At 32.0% G+C, this 23,470-nt stretch overlaps 1 protein-coding gene across 2 annotated transcripts in view; it reads right to left on the minus strand.

Annotated features, from left to right (window-relative positions):
* Positions 1 to 1,369: 1,369 nt before the first annotated feature.
* Positions 1,370 to 23,470, minus strand: part of LOC142324720 (glucose dehydrogenase [FAD, quinone]-like) — a 182,379-nt gene continuing 160,278 nt past the window's right edge. For both annotated transcript variants that reach the window (XM_075365638.1, XM_075365637.1), the window contains exon 2: positions 1,370 to 10,518. In XM_075365638.1, the coding sequence (XP_075221753.1) occupies positions 8,586 to 10,457 (1,872 nt within the window). In that variant the 5' untranslated portion in view covers positions 10,458 to 10,518 and the 3' untranslated portion in view covers positions 1,370 to 8,585. The remainder of the gene's footprint in view (positions 10,519 to 23,470) is intronic.

A 23,470-nucleotide genomic window follows, 5' to 3' on the forward strand; every position in this document is an offset into this window, starting at 1 on the left:
GGAGTTACTTCTGTTCCACACTCTTTATATGCTTTGCTAATCATTCTTTGAAAAACAAGAGATATATATTAAAAAATTAAAAAACACGACTGCCAAAAGAAACAATGGTGACAAATACTGCTCAGTAATATAGGATAATTAAAGAGCGAGAGGTGGTTTTCAAATGTTTAACATTTATTTAAACATACACACACACAAACACACACACAATTATATATATATATATATGTAGAGTATGACACTCCCGGTAACGTAAGGATTCCGCATATTAAATTGGTTCAGCCGTTTAGCTGCTACGGTAAAAAAACATACATACACTCTAAATACATTACGCTCCTTTTAAACAGTCGTGTAAATACTCCGTTATGAAAAATTAATAAGCATGATTAGCCTTTTGACCTTCATTCATTCATTCTGTGACAGTTATTAATTTCATATTACAAATTGGTGAAAATGAAAATAAGTGGATTTATTTGTTGTTAAAACTCCTAATATAATAAAATTGATGTATATAAAACGTAAGAAAAAAATAACTTTAAAAATTTTTCTTTTGCTTCATTGTTGATTTGGGCCGCCAACCTAAACTACTGTATTAATGTTACACACCCAACTCCATCTGTCACAGTTAAATTTTCATTCATAATCATAAACCAAAACATACAAAAATTAGGCTTACACAATCTAATCGTCATGTTATAGCTAATATTTTCCAAGATGAAAAAATCATGTTTTTTTTTTTGTAAATGAAAAATTCACATTATGCAATGATTAATTTCAAAACATCAGTTATTAAGATTCTTCATTTTTGATACGAAACGAGTTTACATGAAAACGAAGAGTACAAATGAGAATATTGTTATATTATAGGAGCGGTTTACCTCATTATTTTAGTTATTCCTTTTTACTACACAGCTGAAAGAAGATAGGATTTTATACTCTATAACATACTAAATTGTAAAATGACCATATTGTTTAATTAGGAGTTGCTGTCGTCAATTTATAATGCGCTAGAGAGAGATAGTGATGTAGAAATTGATATGCACATTCATTTCAACTGCACGATTTCATAATATTATTACTCAATCGGCCCAGATTTACGACGAAACGCTGGTTTCTTTGAAGACTGGTTTTGAAGGATGCGAAATGTGGCGGAAATTATTTTTAAAAATTATAAAAAATAAAGGTCGTATTACAAAACTTCTTAGTGCTCTTTGTATAAGTAGAAAATAAAAAGTAACAATATTATTTTCTTCTTTTTAACGAACTAAATAAAAGCACAAAAAAAATATTTTTAACTGTAAAATAATGCATTAGGAAAACGTGATTAAAATAGGGGAAAAACAGTGTAAGAAAAATAATTAAATCAATAGAAAAATCAAAAACAAATACTTATTATTACAATTCGGTTTAACAATGAAATACAGTAAATATTATTCGTAATAAATAATTTAAGAATCTAATAAAATTTAATAACCTAATTTAAGAACCAAAACAGATAATCTAAGAACAATAAATAATACAATAAAATTATTTGTTTTGTAGCGTCTATATTGAGCAATGTCTTAAATATTATAAAATATAATTTATTGCCTTAGTTTTTCATTTATTTACTTTAAATAAATTTTAAGATATGCATACATATCTTACACGGTATACGTAAATATATAATAAACATAAATAAGTACATACATATATGAGTCCAAGGAACAATGATAAAGTTCAGAACATGAAAGCAAAGAAAAAACTAAAAAAATATCCTTATCGATCACACAAAGGATAACTAATCAAACCAAAGAACCAACAAAAATAAGTGGCGAAACGAAATGAAATTACAGATTTATGCAGCGCTTTAGGCATCCTCCGTTAAAGCCATTACTGGCTAGGAACGGAGGGGGGGTGGTGTAGCGACCTGACACGCTACAAGGCGGGATCTTCTCCCCTCGGGGGGGAATCGAGTGCTTTAGGCAAGGTCTTCGATCTTCCGCGAGTAGGTTACTAGCTTAGTTCCTGAGAGCTACGTGGTAGCATTAGGTGTCAGATGTTTTCTTCGGAAGGCAAAAAATCTACTATCGGGGTGAATTTACTGATGCAGATGTCCCTCGGCATGCCGAATGAAAACGCCGTTAACTTGAACTCGTGAAAAATCATCCCTCTTCATCGCAAACGTAACGTGTGCAGACTTAGCCGGTTTAATCTTCATCTTTGATCTAGTTAGCCACTCGTTAATTAGAACCAAGACAGTTTCTAGCTTAGCAAAAGCCGCAATTGGGTCAGCATCCGCAGCCAGGATCGCCGTGTCATCCGCAAACGATGTAACTGTGATGCTCTCTGGAATGTAGAGGTTCACAGTGAAGACCGATTATAGAACAGATACCAGAACTAAACCCTGAGGAACACCCGACCCAGTATCAAAAGAATTCTGACTAATTTTGATTGTACTTCACCTGGAAAAAAGTCCTCCCAGGAGACTGGGTAGGATCAAGTAATACGGTTGAGGAAGGCTCCTTTTCGATTTATAGAATAGGCTAGGAAACCAGATCTTATCGAAGGCCTGGTGGAGATTCAAAAAACACCCGACCAATACATCTCTCTTGTAGGTATTTGCTGATAACGTTGATAATCTTGTGTGTTTGTTCGATTACTGAGTAACCACGTCTGGCCGAACTGATGGTCAGGAAGAACAAGCCCTTCCTCTAAAATCAAGCCGTGGCCTTGCAAGAAATTATCCTTCAAATACCTTCGATAAAAAAGGTAACATGCAATAAGCCTGTATGAAGCTACATCACGGGTCGGCTTACGCGGTTTCGGGAACATTTCCATCTGCGACACCTTCCATTCCGTCGGGAAGCTCGTAGTTTGAAGAATGCCATTAAAGAATGCTTATTTAGTAGATAGTCTTGAATGGAAGAGTAAAATCCATTTTATTAGTTATCAAGTCGTATCATTCCTGATTACTCGCAAAACCTCTGCTGACAAAATTTTTTCACATGAAAACTCGTAGGAAATAAATAAAACAAATAGAAAATAAATATTAAAATAGAATAAATAAAGTTTTACCTATATTCGTAACATGAAAGGTAATCGAATGAGTGATAATGAGTTAAACGGAAAAATAAAAGAGAGAAGAAATTTTATTAAGTAATATTAATAGATAATAATATGTTGATAATAGTAATAATTATCGCTAACGCAGACATGAACGTAAATCCGTTTTGTATATAATAAAATCAAATACGTGTACTTACAGTTAATTGATTCTTAATTACTTGTACATTATGACAGTAACTCGAGCATAAAACATTAATTAATAAAGAAAATTAATTTTTTTTTTTTTAATTATGTACGTATTTATGAGAATATTGACTAATTAATAAATACAAATTAATAATAATATAACGTACTTATAATAATAATAACATTGACTAACGAATAAATACAAATTAATAATAATATGACAAATTCACTTATAATAACATTCATTCTAAATACTTGTTTTAATAACCTTTTTCTTGACCATTCTTCTATAACTTATACAACAGTAAAAAGAAATTAATATTTATTTTCTTACTATTAAATATCGATACTAATAAGTATTATTACAAGTTAGAACTGTTAAACTAATATTTATAAAAAAGAAAATTAAAATCGGGTTGTTTTAATTTACTCTCAAAAGCTTAGAATAATTCATTTTTACAGTAAAAAAAAAAGTCAGACACGGGGGATAAAATTAAAATAACTATGTCTCAAAAAGTGTCCTTATTCATTGCATGGATTTTATCGCATAGCAACTTAAGTAATATTCCTCTTAACGAGTAGACAGATAAATAAATAAATAAATGTCGAGAAACAGAGTCATTGATATCGAATCATCGCTACCTACAACTCCTAAAATACACTATTAAAAAATTTGCTTAATGCATAATAGTGCATTGCACTATTAACGTAGTCTTAACTATCAACGTAGTCTTTCTTTGATTTATTTTGGGACTCTGATAAATTTAATTTTATAGGATGAAATATTAGATTCAATAAATGTATTTTTAATTACTTAGGTTTTGCTTAGCACAGCAGATTACTACTTTAATTGTAAAATTATAAAAAAAAACCGCTTGTAAAAAAAGACGACTTGTTTTTAAATCTATATCACAGCAATTGTAATGAAACTGAAGATATCTTTATAATATATCTTATTCTACTCGTACATTGTATTTTTAATATTAAACCTTATATAAACTACGTTAATTATAAAATATGATAACCAGTATTTAACAGTTACTATTAACTTATTCAATATACAAAGTGTTCAACTAAAATGTGACCTCATCACTTAGTAGTTTAAATTAAATGCATACCTTTGTTAAAATTCATACATTGGTGTGAGATGGGTAAAATAATGTGGAAGATGTCGGTACGACTGGAGCTGGAGAGGATTTTATTGCCTGCACATTTGAGTATCGCCAGTCTGTGTCGAACCTCTGGCTTTTGAACAAGGTTGCGTAATCGTGTGTTAAAATGCAGTCGACTATGGAAGAACGTGTATTCGTGATGGAAACATATTTAGAGACGAAATCTCATATTGTGTCGGCGAAAGTTCAAGGACATTTTTGAAAAGAAGGCACCAGTGAAAAGGGTTTTTCAGAAATTAGTTTAAAAATTTCGTGAAACAGGTTCGATGTTAGACCTAGAACGTACCCGATGCAGGTAATTTTTAACGACGCAAGTCCTACAGGACATTAAAGTGGCTGTTACAAGATCTTCTCGTAATTCTTTTCGGAGACCGAGCCGGGGAAAAACCTTTCATTAGGTTCAGACCACACTCTTAAGGAGAATGATAAAATTTTATGCGTTTCGAATGCAGGTTTTCCGTGAAATAAGTAACGCTGATTATGCTAAAAAGGTTCATCACTGTCAACGGTTCAAGAACATCTTTAGAGGCAACATTGGAATTTTATATCAAGGTGAAGCGTGGTTTCACCTTGGTGTTAATAGTTAGAAGAGGATGAGCGTGTCTGCTGTTTGCACACGTCAGCGCCACTTGCCATGCAGTCTGCTCTACTACGGAGATGCTACAGGATTTTTTCGATGGAAGAATCATTTCAAAAGAATTGTGTCTACCAAGATCTCTTAATGTGATTACTTCAGACTTCTTTCTTTGGGGAAATTTAAAAGAACTTTTTTATAGGAGCAATCCACATACCCTGCAGGAATCAAATACAAACATTACCGATATCATCCAGGAAATAGACACGGTACAACTAACAAGAACAGCCAGAAACATGGTCAAACGTGTTGATGAGTCCATACAAGTGAATGGTTATCATTTTCAACACTTTCTGTAAATTGTTATGTAAGTGTTTGCCACTAAACTAAGTTATGGGGCGTCTTTTAAGTTGAACACTGTAAATTAAATGGACAACTAACTAAATGATACTTTATCTATTAACGTGCTTGAATTTCCTTTTCGATTTACAACAATCTTAATTAAAATTGTTAGTCTTAATTTACTTCCATTACGAATATTGTCCCCGAAAATTGATTTGTTTAGTACGATTAATGAATTATACTTTAATCACGAATCATGTTTATTAATTTAATCGTTGATGTGCAATTTCTTAATGATTTTGTATTGGAAATAACTGGATACTGGATAAAAAACAAGGCTACTTATCATATTCAAAAACATTTATGATCTGGAAGGGGAAAATGGAATAACGAGCATGTACCAACGTGCCAGTTAAAAGGAGTTTTAGTTTTGTCATTAACATACTAAATACGCAAAAAAAAAAATTAGATAAAAGATAGATAATGGCAAGTAGCAGTACATTTTCCGAGTGGTAGCATTTCGGTCTTTCATCCGGAAGTCTCGGGTTCGAATCCCGGTCAGGTATAGCATTTTCACACACGCTAAAAATCATTCATCTCATCCTCTGATGCAATACTTAGCGATCGTCCCGGAGGTTAAAAAAAGTAGCAGTACATATTTGTTTAATTAATGATTAATTTTAAAAAATCCATCTACTAATATATGTATACGACAACCTGCAGAAATAAATCAATTTATTTGTTTTACAGAAATATATTCTTAACCGGTTGACCGCTATGAGATCCCAATTTGGGTTTTAACTTATATTTACATCGTACCCGATTTGATGTCTCGGTGTAAAAGTAATTTCTAACTTCTAAGAATCTGTATTGAGAAGACAAAGACGTCAAACTGTAACAGAGAAAATTATGACGATTCCAACGGTATACTTAACTTCTTTGTATATTTCTGATTCAAATATTACTAAAGTATTAAACAAAAATTATAAATTTTATACTATTGTTATAAAATAAAGCTGAATTTTACAAAATAAATTTAATTTGTAAAATAGTGTTTTTAAAGGTCGACAAACCGGTTAAGATCCCAGTGTCATGGATGTGTTATACGTATGTGTGTGGACTGTTTTCTTTTCTAAGTCGCTATTAGAATGAAATAATTAGAAATAAAAAAATAAAAATACTTGTAAATAGTGCACATAAATTCTTTTAAATGTTTTTAAAACTGCTACTTTCATTAGAAATATTCTATTTTTTCCGTATTAAAGTTCATTTTGAATTATGTTATTACAAAGTTATTAGTAAAATATAAAGCTGAGTGGTATAAAAATGAATTGGCTGTAAAGTTTTTTCCCTGCGCGATACGAACCACACAAATGCATATTCTTGGATCGCATTATTTCAGATTACTGAGATAGTTTTTTTTTTTTTTATTCCATCAATGAAAACGGAATTGTATTATGATTATAACTCCCACATTTATATCTCATCAGCTGAATTTTTTTTTTTTTTTTTTTGATTTGTGTCACATTTAATAAAGAGCTGCTGTGATGCCCCAATTTGTGTCTCACTATTTTATTGTTTTTAATCATTTTCCTAATGTGTACGTTGCAATCTGTTCAAGTAAAATGAGTTGCAATCTGTTCAAGTAAATGAGGTGAAGCCTTGTACAAACTCAGACCGACCATTCCTGAGACCGCGGTTAAATGAACCTCGACCACTAAAGTACACCGGTATTCACCGTCTAGTATTCAAATCCGTATAAACGCAGCTAACCTTTAGTAGGATTCGAACCTCAGAACCTTCGACTACGAAAATCAGCTGTTAAACACCTAATTTACGACGACGAGTTACCCACCGTACCAGCCCGGTGGGCTATTTTTTATTATAATAATTATGTAGAATTTAAGATAGAATGATATTTTCTTTAGAAAATGTAAGATTGAAAATAAAAAAAAATTTGGATGAAAAAAATGATTGCAGCAGTGTAGTAAAATGTTGCTGTTGTGAGTGTATCAGTGAACCTTTTAAGTGGTTTGAAACTTGGTTAAATAGTTACAGATAAATAATTTTTTTTTTAATATAATGAAATTTTAATAGATATCAAATTAGGTATAATAGAAATTTGCAACCTTGACTAAAAATTAGATAACGAAAAAAAAGCAGTTTCAGTTGGTGAATACAGAAAGAACGATTTACTGTAAATACTAGAAGGATATCAACGGAAACTTTCGATTATTAAATTAAATTTACGTCCATGTAAATGAGTAGACGGATGAAAACATTTATCTGATGGGAACGGGAATAAGAGGATGCTAGGAAAGATATAAAGGAATCGGGAACAGAAGCGGAATACTGGAAGCTAGCGCTACAACCTGTAATATCATTCGTACCAGAAGAAGAATAAAAACATCCAGAACTGCATTCTACGTTTCTGAATTATTAAACTAGGAACTGACCATAAACTATCAACATTTCACATAGATATTGCACATTATTCTTTAATAATTTTCTCAACGTCTTATCATTCACTTTCTTACAAGTAATTCATTATATTCTAAACATTTTTCTAGTGAAACTAACACAGTAAAGGAAATTAATAATTTCCTTTAATAAAATATGTTTATATAATTGACTCGATAAATAAACCTATATAATTACGTAATTATTAAATTACAAATTTGTTATACTTTATTTTTCATGTACCATAAAAAAATGTTATTCTTAATAAAGAAAGAAATTATCGATATACAGGCAAGCAGGCACCACTGTTACATGAAACTATACGCAAATTGACTTGTACTATTTATATATTTTAAATCTACTTCCTAAGTTTACTACAAAAAAGTCTAATTTAATAAAATAATCTAACTTTCTAAACAATTTGAAATTACTTTGTTAAAGATGCATTAATTAGAACTATTGGGAAAAACATTCGAGTAAGACGATTCAAAAATAATACACTTTTATTTTTTAAATGTTTATTTCAGTTACGGCGATACTTCATCAAAATGTTTAAAATCACACTAGTCGGAATGTATAGAAACACATAAAATCATTCACGGAAATGTTTTATTTACGAATGAAATCTTTGAATATATAATCTTTGGTGCATAACGACGCTACTGTATCAATTATCCAATTAAATATTCTTTACGAGGTAAATACGTATTTAATTCAGAAACATTAAAATAGAATTACACTCTTTCTATCCTTTCGATTTCTGTATAATATCATTAGAATTAAATTAACTATTTATTAATTTATTATGTATTCGAAAACCGATTTAACCACGTTTCTTTAATTAAATCGGATCCCTTTTCGCCGATCATATACGCTGCAGCCATGGTATGAGAAGCCGGTATCGTCGGAATTATCGATGTATCGATCACCCTTAACCCTTTTATACCGTATACTTGAAGACGAGGATTAACGACGGCTCCTGAATCCCGTTCCGGACCCATCTTGCACGTCCCGCACTGATGATGCAATTGAGTAGTTATATGACGAACGCTGCAACCCCAATAATCGTCCGACCCGAATCCGAATTCTGCACATTGAGGAATAGGAGTACGATGAAGCCACGACCCGTATCTTCTCATGGCGTTCGTATCGGCGATTTCTAACGCCATTTTTAGTCCTTCGACGATAACAAGTAAATCTCTTTCGTCGGAAAGAAATCGACCGTTTATTAAAGGTTGTCTAAAAGGATCGCGGCTCACTAACCTTACGTACCCTCGACTGTACGGATAAAGCTGCATCGGCCATATGCTCCACGAATCTAAACCGTTTATGTCTTTATACACGCTATCGTATAAGTAATCGGTTATTCCCATAGTTTTTCTCAAAGAACTTCCCCCGTCGGACGCTAAAGATATGGGTACGAATATGTACTCGATATCTGGACGATCGTTGCTCGTCGTATTTGCGTACTTCGTCTGTATATAACCTAACCCTTCGCAGCCTAAAGTCGTTAAAATTCCTTCCCCTTTTTTAAAGTACTGAGTCAAAAGAGCCGGAAATTTTAAAAGTATTCTTTTCGCGACGGTTCCTATCGTCTGGTTGACTAGAAAAGTTAAACCCGCCATGGATAAATGTTCCTGTAAATTATCTCCGACCGGTAGATCTTGTAGCACCGGAATTCCTAAACTCTCTAAATGATTACGATGACCGATACCGGAAAGCATAAGCAATTGAGGAGAATTGAACGCGCCGGCAGATACGATAACTTCTTTTCTCGCTAATATAATCCTTTTTCTACCTTTTTTAACGAATTCCACACCGTACGCTCGTTTGGTATCAGGATTTATAAGGATCTTTGTCGCGTGACTTCTTTGGCTGACGTGAAAATTTTTCCTTCTCCTAACCGGTCGTACAAAAGCTGTCGCCGCACTGACGCGTTTACCTCTTTTAACTGTCGCTTGAATCGTTGAAAAACCGATGTGACTAGAAGGATTATTGTAATCGACGAGTCTGTACCCTTTCTCTTTTCCGGCTCGAAGAAAAGCGTCTAACAACGGAGATCTGTAACTCGTATATTCAACGCTTAGCGGCCCTTTTGTCGAATGATAAGGTGAACCGTTAATTCCTGGTATATTAACGCCTTCAGATTTTTTAAAATAGGGTAAAACATCTTCGTAACTCCAACCGTCGTTTCCCATAGCCGCCCATTCATCGAAGTCTCGAAAGTTCCCTCTCGTATAAATCATAGCGTTGATTATCGAGCCTCCGCCCATTCCTTTTCCCGCCGGCCACGGACAAATTTGATCTTTAAGACCTAAACACGCTTCTTTGATCGGTTCCATTCGGTAGTTCCAATTGTATTCGGTGAACCAAAGATAAGTACTTAAAATCGGTACGTCCGTGTAAACGTTATCATCGACTCCGGATTCTAAAAGTAAAACATCCCAAAACGGTATTTCTGATAATCTGTTAGCGACGACCGAACCGGCCGGGCCGGCACCTATAACTATGAAATCGTACTCGGTAAGGAGCGGTTTATTTCCTAAATAACGATCCTCACGGTACTGTATTCCCATTTTTTTATACAACTGTAAAACGGTTTCCATAACTGTGAACGGCTCAGATATGACTGCGGGGATGCAAGTCAACAACACCAACCAAATTCGAAACTTCATCTTGGAGTAGATTCGTAGTACAAAGAACGGCTACCTTGTTGTTACGATCAAATTCATCACTCTGAAAAGAAAAACAACGAAAGAATTAAAAATTGCATAAAAAAGTAATTATAACTATAATTAAAATTACATTAAATAAATACATTTGCAATAGCGACAACTACTTAAATATTAAGTAGTATAATTTGGGACCGTACAATAGCTAGAGAGAATTTTTTAAATATTCTTTGGTAGCAAAGTCTTGGGAGAAGATATCTTTAAGTCAAGAAAATAAATGTAGCGCCTATAATATAAAATCTGTTAAATTACCGCTGTTAAATCGTATAATTTATTTTATCATTATTAATTTACGCGATTGTTTTTTACGAAAAAAAATTATTTCGCTATTTTTATTACACGACTGCCCAAAAAGAATTGTAATGTTTTTAATGCGTGCGTATGTTATTTGTTACCAGAACAAAATGAGCATTTTTTTTCGGCAGTCATTGTTTTAAAATTTTTAATATTTACTTGTTATTTCAAACTTCTTTAAGAAAAATAAAACTAATATTTCAACAGAACAATTAGAACAGAAATACAAAACATCTAACAGAATACAGAACAATTAGTTTAACTAGTCATGCATCAAAAATCTTAACTAGAATTCTATACAGAAGAATTGAGAGGAGAGTGGAGGAAGTGTTAGGAGAAGCCCAATTTGGTTTCAGGAAAAGTATACGGACAAGGGAAGCAATTTTAGGCCTCAGATTAATAGTAGAAGGAAGATCAAAGAAAAACAAACCAGCATACTTGGCGTTTATAGACCTAGAAAAGGCATTCGATAACGTAGACTGGAATAAAATGATCAGCATTTTAAAAAAATTAGGGTTCAAATACAGAGATAGAAGAACAATTGCTAACATGTACAGGAACCAAACAGCAACAGTAACAATTGAAGAACATAAGAAAGAAGCCGTAATAAGAAAGGGAGTCTGAGAAGGATGTTCCCTATCTCCGTTACTTTTTAATCTTTACATGGAACTAGCAGTTAATGATGTAAAAGAACAATTTAGGTTCGGAGTAACAGTACAAGGTGAAAAGATAAAGATGCTACGATTTGCTGATGATATAGTAATTCTAGCCGAGAGTAAAAAGGATTTAGAAGAAACAATGAACGGCATAGATGAAGTCCTACGCGAGAACTATCGCATGAAAATAAACAAGAACAAAACAAAAGTAATGAAATGTGGTAGAAATAACAAAGATGGAACACTGAATGTGAAAATAGGAGGAGAAAAGATTACGGAGGTAGAAGAATTTTGTTATTTGGGAAGTAAAATTACTAAAGATGGACGAAGCAGGAGCGATGTAAAATGCCGAATAGCAGAAGCTAAACGAGCCTTCAGTAAGAAATATAATTTGTTTACATCAAAAATTAATTTAAATGTCAGGAAACGATTTTTGAAAGTGTATGTTTGGAGTGTCGCTTTATATGGAAGTGAAACTTGGACGATTGGAGTATCTGAGAAGAAAAGATTAGAAGCTTTTGAAATGCGGTGGTACAGGATAATGTTAAAAATCAGACGATCAGGGTGGATAAAGTGACAAATGAAGAGGTATTGCGGCAAATAGATGAAGAAAGAAGCATTTGGAAAAATATAGTTAAAAGAAGAGACAGACTTATAGGCCACATACTAAGGCATCCTGGAATAGTCGCTTTAATATTGGAAGGACAGGTAGAAGGGAAAAATTGCGTAGGCAGGCCACGTTTTTGAATATGTAAAACAAATTGTTAGGGATGTAGGACGTAGAGGGTATACTGAAATGAAACGACTAGCACTAGATAGGGAATCTTGGAGAGCTGCATCAAACCAGTCAAATGACTGAAGACAAAAAAAAATTTCTTTAATTTACCTCACTTCTGTGTATTAAATGAATTTAAGTTGTTTACATATTCGAGTAGGGGTTTATGAAATCACGTAAAATTTAACAAATTTTTCTCTCCCGACGCATTAAATTTCCGTTCTCAGATCACCACTAGAATAGCAGCTCCTTCTTCTTCTTTTTACACGACTGCACAAAAAGAAGTGTAATATATTTAGGGTGTATGTATATTTGTTTGTTCCACCGTATCGGCTCAACGGCTAAACCGATCTAGATGTATAACCCCGCGTTAGAATCCTCATCGGCTACATACGAGAGGTTACCTCTAAAGTAAAAATCGTTTCATTGCAAAAAATTTATTCTGAAAATTTTATAAATATTTTCTTAAACTACACACCGTATACTACTTCTCTATATAATCGCCACATGAATTAAGATATTTATCATAGCGATACACCAGCTTCAACATACCCTTGTCGTATTTTTATAATTAATAATTATTAACCTCTGATTATAAAAAAAGTTTTAACAATAAATAATAATTCAATAATAACAATACAAAAAAAAGAAAAAAATCAGAAGTTATTAGGGAAATAAAATTTTATCAGAGGTTAATAATTATTAATAAATCAATATATTTAAATAAAAATATACCTTTATGAAGTCGGATTCGAACCGATTTCTGCATGATTATGCATCCGACACGTTCTCACTTACACCACATATCTGCTTCACCGACGCGAAACAAAATTAAATATAAACTAATATAAAATGCTAAGGAAATTTTTAGGACCATTTTTCTTGAGTATAATTGAATATTGCGTGTGAGTATTTTGCGATGAAGACACGTAAACGGTGTATTATTCACACACGCAAAACGGTTCAAATCGGTATCCCGAAGCCCGTGCCTTCCCCTTGTCAGCTATAGTAATATGGATCTTAGGTGCCTTATACTGATTTAACTTTTTATAGAAAAAGGTCACTATAGTTACTTTCTTTCGGAATTAGAAATAATTTGCTTACGAAAAACTTTTTTTTTTAACATTAATCATGATATTAGTAAATTAGAATAATTTTATTTTCAAAGACTACCTTGTTTTACCTTTTACACATTCTGAAAAACGATTAACCGTAGAATATTGAAATTTCGTATTTAGGACTGTTGTAACATCTAATTTTGCACCTCCCTTTTTTACTGCATTGCACTGAGCAATCGACATTTAGAATAATTGATGTTATGTCAGTAATAACCGTGTATATTGTATCTGGTTATTTAATATTAATTGAAAATTATAATTTAGAATCGTTTTATTTTTGGATTGTCTTAACAAAATTTCTAAAAGTTTTATATTTATTTTAAAAAAAATAATTTTATTTAATTATTTGACAAAAAATAAAATACAATGTTATATCGGTACTGACTGTACATTTTGAATTGTATTCGATTTAAAGTGATTGTTGAAAATTATTTTATTAATTACCTTTGACATTTAAACTCAAACAATTCGTTTTTTTAAATATTTGTACTTTACTATAAACTTATATTATTAGAAAAATTATTTTCATTTGTAATAAGAATGATCTGCAAATTATTAATTCCAAATTACTTACTTTATCCTTCAAACTTATATTTCTATTTAATAAAAATGTAAGTATCTTTCAAGATCTTTTTCATGGGGAAGTGATTCTGGTCGTAAAAAAAGTATTTTTTAACATTTTTTTAAAATTTAAATATATTGATTTATTAATAATTATTAATATCTGATTGTAAGAATGTTTGAATTAAAAGTACTTCAAATTTTATTTCACTAATAACATCTGATTTTCTTCCTTTTTTATTATTATTTATGGTTCCTTTTTTTTAAAAATAACAGGTTAATAATTATTAATAAATCAATATATTTAAATTAAAATAAAAAGTTAAAAAAATATATGTATATGAAATCGGATTCGAAGCGGTGTGCCTTCCTCTTGTAAGATCAAAATATTTCATTAATTATAATTTTATTTGATTATAACTCTGGAACGAATGAAAATAAGTAGCACTTATGATATATCCTTAAAAAGCTATCGATGAAGGCTTATTACTGCAGTTATGAAAAATTCCAAAATCCAAATGTTTTGGATCTTTGGTTTTTTGGCCATTTTTGTGCCAGTCGATTGCAATCAAAAGGGGAAGTCACAACTGGATGTTACAACAATCCTAAATTTTAACGTTGTACAGCTAATCGTTTTTGAGTTATGCGAGATACATATGTACATACGTACGTACGTACAGATGTCAAGCTGAAACTAGTCAAAATAGATTCAGGGATTGTCAAAATGGATATTTACGTTGAAATTTGAAAACCGAGAATTTTCGCGATTGCAATATTTCCTTTATTTCGTACAAGGAAGTAAAAATGGCTTCGGGAAGCCAGTAGTCAAACTAATTTTGCCATATACATACATGTTAAATGAAGAAAAATTTATATTTACAATATAATATTTAAAAAATTATAATTTTCTTAAAATTAACTCTTTTAGACAAAATGATTTAAACAAATCCATTAATTACACGTATCTCCATCTGTACGGACCTATTTTTTGCTAGTCGCACAACAGCAGCGCATTAAATTTAATGTGACTTATAGAAGGAATTAATTTTCATCATTATAGAAATTCATGCTACTTTCAGACACAAAATTAGAAGAAATTTCACTTTTCACTATTAATTTTTTTAATTTAATTACTTATTTTAATAAAACAATTGAAACGGAAGCATTGAAAACACATAAAGTTTACAGTAAATATTTCTTATTTCGTAATATTTCTTTGCAATGCATTTCGTTTTTGTTTTAATGTAAGCGCTTTTAGGAGAAGCGAATACAAAAAATTACTAATGCTCTTTAAATACAATGTATTGGTGTATTTAATAATTAAAAAATTTAATGATATCAATAGTAAAAAATATATTTTACATTCGTAAAAACAAGAATTTATTCTGCTGATAAATTGGAGGTTACTTTTAATAATGTCTTGCGGCGAATTTGTTATTCCTTGATGAATTTATTAAAGAAAATTTTTAAGAGATTACTTTGCTTAAACAAATAAATTAAACTCCTGAAAAAAAAATATATATATATACTCATATATACATATATATATATATATATATATATATATATATATAAACGGGGTAACAACCTGTTTGTTACCAATTGATGGTGATGACTGGTTAGCCTTCCACGATGTGCTCGCATACCTCGCCAATCTACCCTCACGCGAAGTCCACACGGGAAGTCCATAATTGTAAAACAAATTTTTTTTAAATTTATATAATATTATTTTATTTTTATTTTATTTAACTAAACTGAATTCATTAAAGTTTGTGCTTCAACCGGCAAATTTCCACTACTACATATATAGATATATGTTTGAGATGAAATACACCTAAAACCTTTCTCAGTTATGCCAAGACACGTGATAAAAATTTGTTTGCGATTGATCGAGTAGTTTTTTGGTTTATCCCGAACAAACAAAAATCCTCTTCTTCTTTATATAATAGTATAGGTTGAAGTATACGTTTCACAATAACCGAACAAATCCAAATTATATCAGGAGAAAAACTATTAAAACAGGGGACATAGTAAAAGCATTAGCCATAAAAAACTACTAATTAGATTAGAAGAATACCTTTATTATATTAACTTATGTGTTTCGAGAAACATTACAGAAAAGAAGTTTAATTGAAAAATTGTTGAAACCGGTTTTATTAATTACATCTTTTAGATGATTTTACTTTAAAAAAGGAAATGTGGTATTATTAAGGATTATTACATAACAAAATCATTATAAAAGGAGAGAATCTTTTATAAATAAATAATGATGTTATTCAGAATAAAATATTATAACTACATTAATAATCCTTTTTATTAATAATAACCCGATGAACTTTATCCACCACTTTCATCCAATTTTTTTCAATTACGTTTTTTTTTTATTTACGGTCGACTTTAATTAATTTCGTAATAACTTGTATAAGAGGTGCAACAAAATAGCCCTAAGAATCTTTAAATTGAAATTATATTATGTATTTCGTTTCGTGATCTATGCGCTGTTAACTGAATTATTTAAATGTTATTTTCGTGAGTTTAACTGTTACTTTTTAAATGTTTAATAGGAAGTAATACAGAACAACATAAATATTAAGTAAATTCTTGTTTGCCGTATTAGAATAAAAAAGTTACTTTTTAACGGTTAGTAAAGATTGTTTATAATACAAATAATGTTTATTTGTAACATCACAATCGCGTATTTCTTTCTGAACGATTATAAGATTGAAAATATTTTATACTTTTAGTTAACAGAATAACTGACATATTTTTCATAAAATTCTTCTTTAAAAATGGCGGCAACTATTAAATAGATCCGATATAGCCGTTGAATTATCGCTTGGCTGGAATTCTTTGTAAATGTTAATCTTGTAATATACGAGGTGTGTAAGAGAAGTAATGAGACTGACTTTTTACTTATCAAAGTTTTTATTTTTTTCAAAAAAAAAAATTATCTTCTTGAAAGTAGTTCCCTTGGGCAGCTATACACCGGTGGAGTCGTTGTTCCCACTCCTGGTAGCAGCGCTGGAAGGCTTCAACCGGTAGGGCTTTTAACCGGTCGGTCTTTTGAATGTTCTCCAGAGTTCCAAAATGACGTCTTTTTAAGATGCGTTTCAATTTCGGGAAAAGTAAAAAGTCACAAGGACTCCAATCAGTTGAACAGGGGGGCTGAGGAACCGTAGGAATGCGTTTTGAGGTCAACAATTCCCTGTTGAAGATGGTCGTGTGACACAGGGCATTGTCTCGATGAAGCATCCACTTGTCTGAAATGTCTGGTCCCACGCGAATCGCTCTTTTCCTGAGCCTTTCAAGGACATCTTTGTAAAACACTTAGCTGACAGTTTGTTCTGGAGGAACAAATTATTTATGCACGATACCCCTACTATCAAAAAAGCAAATGAGAATGGTTTCGATCTTTGATTTGCTCATTCGACATTTTTTCGGTCAAGTGTGCCACTCTTCGCTTTGCCTCTTTGTTTCAGGATCGTACTCAAATATCCAGAATTCATCACCTGTGATCACACGATTGAAGAATTCTTGGTCGTTATCGATCTTCTCAAGAAGATTAACGCACACGTTTCTTCGATTGTCCTTCTGTTCCCTTGTGAGGTTTTTCGGCACCGATTTCGCACAAACCTTTCGCATGTCTAAATCATGTGTCAAAATTTGATGTACGGTTAAAGTATTTAAATTTAACGGTTCATTCATCATCATCCTTATTGTTAAACGACGGTCTGATCTCACAAGAACCCTCACATGCTCGACGTTTTCGTCAGATTTTGAAGTTGAAGATTTTTCTGAGCGAGGTTGATCTTCAATGTGTTCTCGGCCTTCCAAAAGTGATTTGTGTCGGCGGAAAACTTGTGCTCTTGATAAGCGATGTTCCCAATAGGCCTGTTTCGACTTTTCAAAGGTCACACTCGCGTATTCCCCAAGTTTAACACAAAACTTGATCGCACAACGTCGTTCTAAATTCCGAAGCTCCATTTTCGTAACGCACAACAAAAACACAACTTCACTGATGGCGCTGTCAAAAATAATGTGTTGGCTGAACGGAATTGAAATCATACTGAGCATGTGGAACGGATGAACAAACCGGTCAAACACAGACTGGTAGACAAGCGTTGCCAGATCGCTCCCAGTGTTACCAATCTCATTACTTTTCTCACACACCTCGTACTTATTTTATATACTAAGGGATCTTTCAAATTGGGCACAAAAAATTGACATATTATGGTGGTGACGTTATTTTTTTTCCAAGTTCGCTTGTTGAAATTTGTTTCATTAAATTAAAACAAATCATCATGGAACGCTATATACTTTCAACAACGTTCAAAAATCATAAAAACTTATTTATCAAAATATGGAATCGGTTACAGCTATACGTATCGTTCGCTTCACCGTATTTATTATGGTGTGCATAATCGGCTAAACAAAAGTACAATTCATGGTTTGGTTAAAAATTCGAAGAGAATTTTTCTGTACTTATGTTGACGCACCGCTTCGTAATAAACATTCAAGAAATCAAAATAATATTGCTAGGCCTCGGTCGGGATGCCACCGATGTAAATACCTCGGCAGACATTTGCATCAGTAAAATACAAATCAAATTTTGCCTTCACATAAGCCTCAAATGAATATCTTCACATCCAACCTAGCATGATTCCTTCAAACTAACTAACCGAGACCGCGCAAGCGCACAGGTTAAAAAAAGTTAACGGTTTTTTTTTCATCTAGTGTACTATACCGCCCAGTGTTCATCTACACGAGACTACAATATTTTTTTATTTCATACTTCCGCAAACGACATAATAATAATTTAATCCTTCAACTCTCTATAATGAAATGTAAATGTGTTCAAAACAAATTTGAATATAATTTGCACTTGTTTTTTTACGATTATTATAGTTTTAGTTAGCCGACAGATTATAAAAAAAGAAAAAATATAAAATACATTTGGTCTGTATTAAATTTACAAATGATGATGAAGAAAAGTATAAGATTTCTCATAGCAAAATATTCAACCCCAAAAATATCTGTCTGGACTAAACAAAAACTAAATCATTTGTAATTTTTTTTTTAATGTAGTTAAAAAACAAATTATAATTATGAGAGTTTGTCTAACTGTCATGTATTCAGTGTTACCGGTAGCATTTAGATAAAGTATGATAAATTATTCGTAAAAAATAAGAACCTTTTAAATTAAAATCAATAATCAAATCATAAATAATATTTACAGGTTGTGATTACATTTTATCCGCAAGAAATCTACGATCGGCAAGTACTGTTTTAGATCGTCAAGTGGACCTATGACCTTTATCAAAGATTATAAGATGTTTTATATCGTATTTCGTATTAACTTACATAATTTAATGATAAACAGCCTAATTTCATAAAGTAATTTCTGGTAAAGATCATGAAATACAGTTGAAAAATTTAAGTTAAAAATATTGTAACAAATCCTGTATAGCGAGCCTGAGTAACGGATTCCTACCAATTATTATTAAAAAAATAATTTATATAATAATAGGAGACTCCAGAAAGGTACAAAAAGGAGAACCCTTTTTATAAAGAATAGGTCCGTTTTATAATTGTCTTTAGTTATACTACCCGCTGACACACAATGCACACCTGTTGTACGGTGAGAAGAGACCAGGTTTGGAATTCATGGGAACAAAAGCTTCGGTCGACTGTTCTCACCTTCGACTTGGCCCCGATCCTACAGCTAAAGAGGCTAACAGTATAGATAGGCCAATAAGACCAACTAAAAATCAGTTCGGCGAAGTTCTGCGAGGCGTTACGACGTCGGTCCCGCAAGGGAAATTCTGCGAAGAGTTCACCGAGAAGAGGCTGAGAGTTGTGCGGGTTCGACGGAGTTCCTCGAACCAGTCCAGCGACACGTTACGACGACGGTCCAACGAGGAGAGTATCCAGTTCGATACGATTAAGATGACGCCACGAGTAATTCTAGTAACCATGAAATACTATCGGTGAGTTACAGTAAAACTATAACTGTATAAATGAAAGAAATAATGCAATAGACTTCATTCATAAACTGTTAAGGTAGACAACAAAAAGGAATTTGCAAGTGAATTTTATAAGATTGTTTGTTAATATAAGATTAGTGGTTAAAAAGGGTTAAAAGTAGAGTTTCTTTTGTTAATGGGTCTGAATAACTAGTTTTCTGTTTATATATCTGGAATAAATTCTGAACGATTATTTATTTTGAACTCTGTCTTATGTCTTTATTAATTACTATTGACATTATTTGATCTGTAATAATTTGATTGTTATTTTTTGTTGATATGTTATTCTTTGTCGTATTTTTCTCTATTTTTATGTTACGCTTACTGTTTTGATTATGTTATGCTTACTACTATTATTTTGACTATTATTGTGGTTGTAATTACTACATTAATACTTCTGTTCATTAACTGTTTTATTATTGTCACTTATTATTATCATTATTATATTTATCACTATTGTTAATTACATGAAAATTAATAATTTACAATCATTATTAATTTGCCTGGTTGTAATTTCAACATTTTAAAACAATAAAATATAATTATATAAACATATAAGGAATATATATATAAACAATAAAAACGTTGATAATTAATAATTATCAATCATTATTAATTTTCCTGGTTGTAATTTGAACATTTTAAACCAATAAAATATAATTATATAAACATTCTAAATTGTTAACAACCTCTCAATATCCTGATGGAGCCGCGGAACACGCGACAATATATATTTTTTGCATTCCATACATGTTTAAACATGACTTTGCTGATCTCTCTAGGATTTTTCTCTTTATTCCTTTTCTTTACAAATATGAAAAAATAAATTAAAAAATAATATTAAATTATTAAATGTTAATAAATTAAAAAAATAATATTTTTTAATTCTAACATTTCCTTTTATTTAAGTTGATGTCTAATTAAAAACTACAGTAGAAAACTTCTACCCCTTCGTTTGGCTTCAATCTCCAAAATCCTATAAAAAAGAGACAACAATTTTCCATTTAAATAATAGAAAAATTACGAACTATTAGTTCATTTTAATGATATTTTCCTGAAGCACAGAACAGCTCTTTACCGAAATAGTGAGAAGTTTCTTCTAGAAAGATAGGTTGCTTTTAAACATACTTTTAAAACGCTTCATCTAAATTACAGACAGATATTGACCACACAGAAACTAACTGGAACTACGGTAGTTTAGGGTATCTCCTGAAGCACACAGAACGGCCAATATACCCTCCATGTGCTTGGCAGCTAATTATTGTAAGGTCATCTAGCGTAGCAGCGTACATGTTGAATTGAATTTTTTTATAATGAGAATAATTGAAAGTGTAAGTAAAATATACTCAGAAAAAACGATAACCAACCCTTAGCCTGCACCATACCTTCCTACCAGCCACGCTAGTAAATATTTATCAGATTAGTCGATATAATTAACAGTTATCCACTTCTGCTAATATATGAGGATTTTTTCTAGCGGTTCAAGCGTTTATACAGAATATTTAGCTTAAAAGAGGCCCCATAACTTAGTGTAGTCTATAAATAGTAGGTTATTGGTAAGAACTTACATAGTAATTAACCCGAAGTATTGAAAATGACAGTCATCTACTTCTATGCACTTGTCAGCGCGTTTTACCGTGTTCCTGGCTACTCTTGTTTGCTGTACCCTGTCAACTCCCTGGACGGTATTGCTAATGTTTCTCTTCAGTTCCTGCAGGGAGTGCGGATTGATCCTATAAACAATTTCTTTTAAGGGACCTCACAGAAGAAAGTCTGGAGTAGTAAGATCACAAGATTTTAGTGGCAACAGTCCTTTAAAAATGATTCTTCCACCGAAACATTCCTGTAGTATCTCCATAGTAGAACAAGCTGTACGACAAGCGGCGCTGTCCTGTTGCGACCAGCAGTCACGCTCGTCCTCTAGCAGTAAGGCTATGAACTTTTGGATAATTTCTTGGTAGACAGTAGCATCCAGTTTTTTTTTTAAATAAGGTTTCTATTTGTAATCGCACACCATAGCCTATTTTTTTGTAGGTATTTGAGAGATACGAAGAAAATGTGCAAGTTTTCAGTACCCCAGGTCCGGTATTTCCGGCTATTAACATACCCACCAAGGTGAAACCACATCATCTGTGAAAAACACTTGGTCTTAAATGCCAATTATGCCTCTAATGAAGTTCTTCAACAATTGACAGGCTTTAATCGGTTGAACAACTCTAATGAAATCTTACAAAATGATCCTCATTATGGATACAGGTTACAGCCTGTAATTCAAATGTTATTACGTTAACTGACAGTAGTGAACTCTTTTAGCGTACTTTTTTGAACCGTTTTAGTATCGATACAAATAAAATTTCAGTATTCTCCTCGCTGCAGTACGGGCAGAACCTACTGAAACATTCTTTTCCCGGCTTAGTTTCCGCAAAGATTTTTAAGGAGATCTTGTAACTACCGCTTTAATGTCCTGTACGATCTGCGTCGTTAAAACTGACCTATGTCGGGCACATTTCTGGTCTAGCACCGAACCTGTTTCATGAAATCTTTTAACTATCTTCTAAACAACACTTTTAATTGCTACTTCCTTTTCAGATTTCTTCCTGAACCTTCGCCGACACACAACATGATATTTCGTCAGTAAATACGTTTTCATCATAAATACACGTTCTTCAACAGTTAACCGCATTTTAACAAACAACAACGCACGATTACACAACCTTTTTAAAATCCAAATGCTTAACTGATACTGGCAATACTCAAATGCGCAAAACAGTCCTTCCCACTCCAGCTCCAGTTGTATCAACATCTTCCACATTATTTTGCCCGTCTCACACCTTATGCATTTTATCTCGTGCCTCTTTTAAGTTGAATACTCTATATAGGAAAATAACTTTATTTTTCTGTGGTAATCATTTAATATGTAAAAACAGACTACACTGACGAAAGGCAAAAAGGTTTTCTTTAAATAATTAGCCACAATTCCAAAACCTCCGGACTTTGATCAATCTCGCTCATCATTGAAGCAAACAATTCAAAACCTAAATGAACACCTGCGTGACTATGTGGGCACGCACACTTACTCAACTTAAAATGTATTATTATTCCTTTGAAAATCGCTAGAAAGTTAATCATTTGCCGTCACTTCCTAAATACTAATTTTTCCCTCCACGAAACTGTTAATCAGTATTAATTAATTATATATATATACACACAAACGACTAAAAAATACTGCAGGATACACATTTTTCGCCAAAACCTAAAGAAAAGAAGATTTGTAAATAGTACACGTTAAAGAATCAATTTTCATTTTCGGAATTTTTTTTTTTGTCTTCAGTCATTTGACTGGTTTGATACAGCTCTCCAAGATTCCCTATCTAGTGCTAGTCGTTTCATTTCAGTATACCCTCTACATCCTACCTCCCTGTAGGATGTAGGATGTTTCCGAAAAAGCAATTTTCGGAATAATGACGACAAAAATATTTCATACATGTAACGCTGCATATTTTTTCGACTTTTTTAATGCACGATCGTT

The sequence above is a fragment of the Lycorma delicatula genome, chromosome 5 (assembly GCF_047948215.1).
Source record: "Lycorma delicatula isolate Av1 chromosome 5, ASM4794821v1, whole genome shotgun sequence".
Lineage (NCBI taxonomy): Eukaryota > Metazoa > Arthropoda > Insecta > Hemiptera > Fulgoridae > Lycorma > Lycorma delicatula.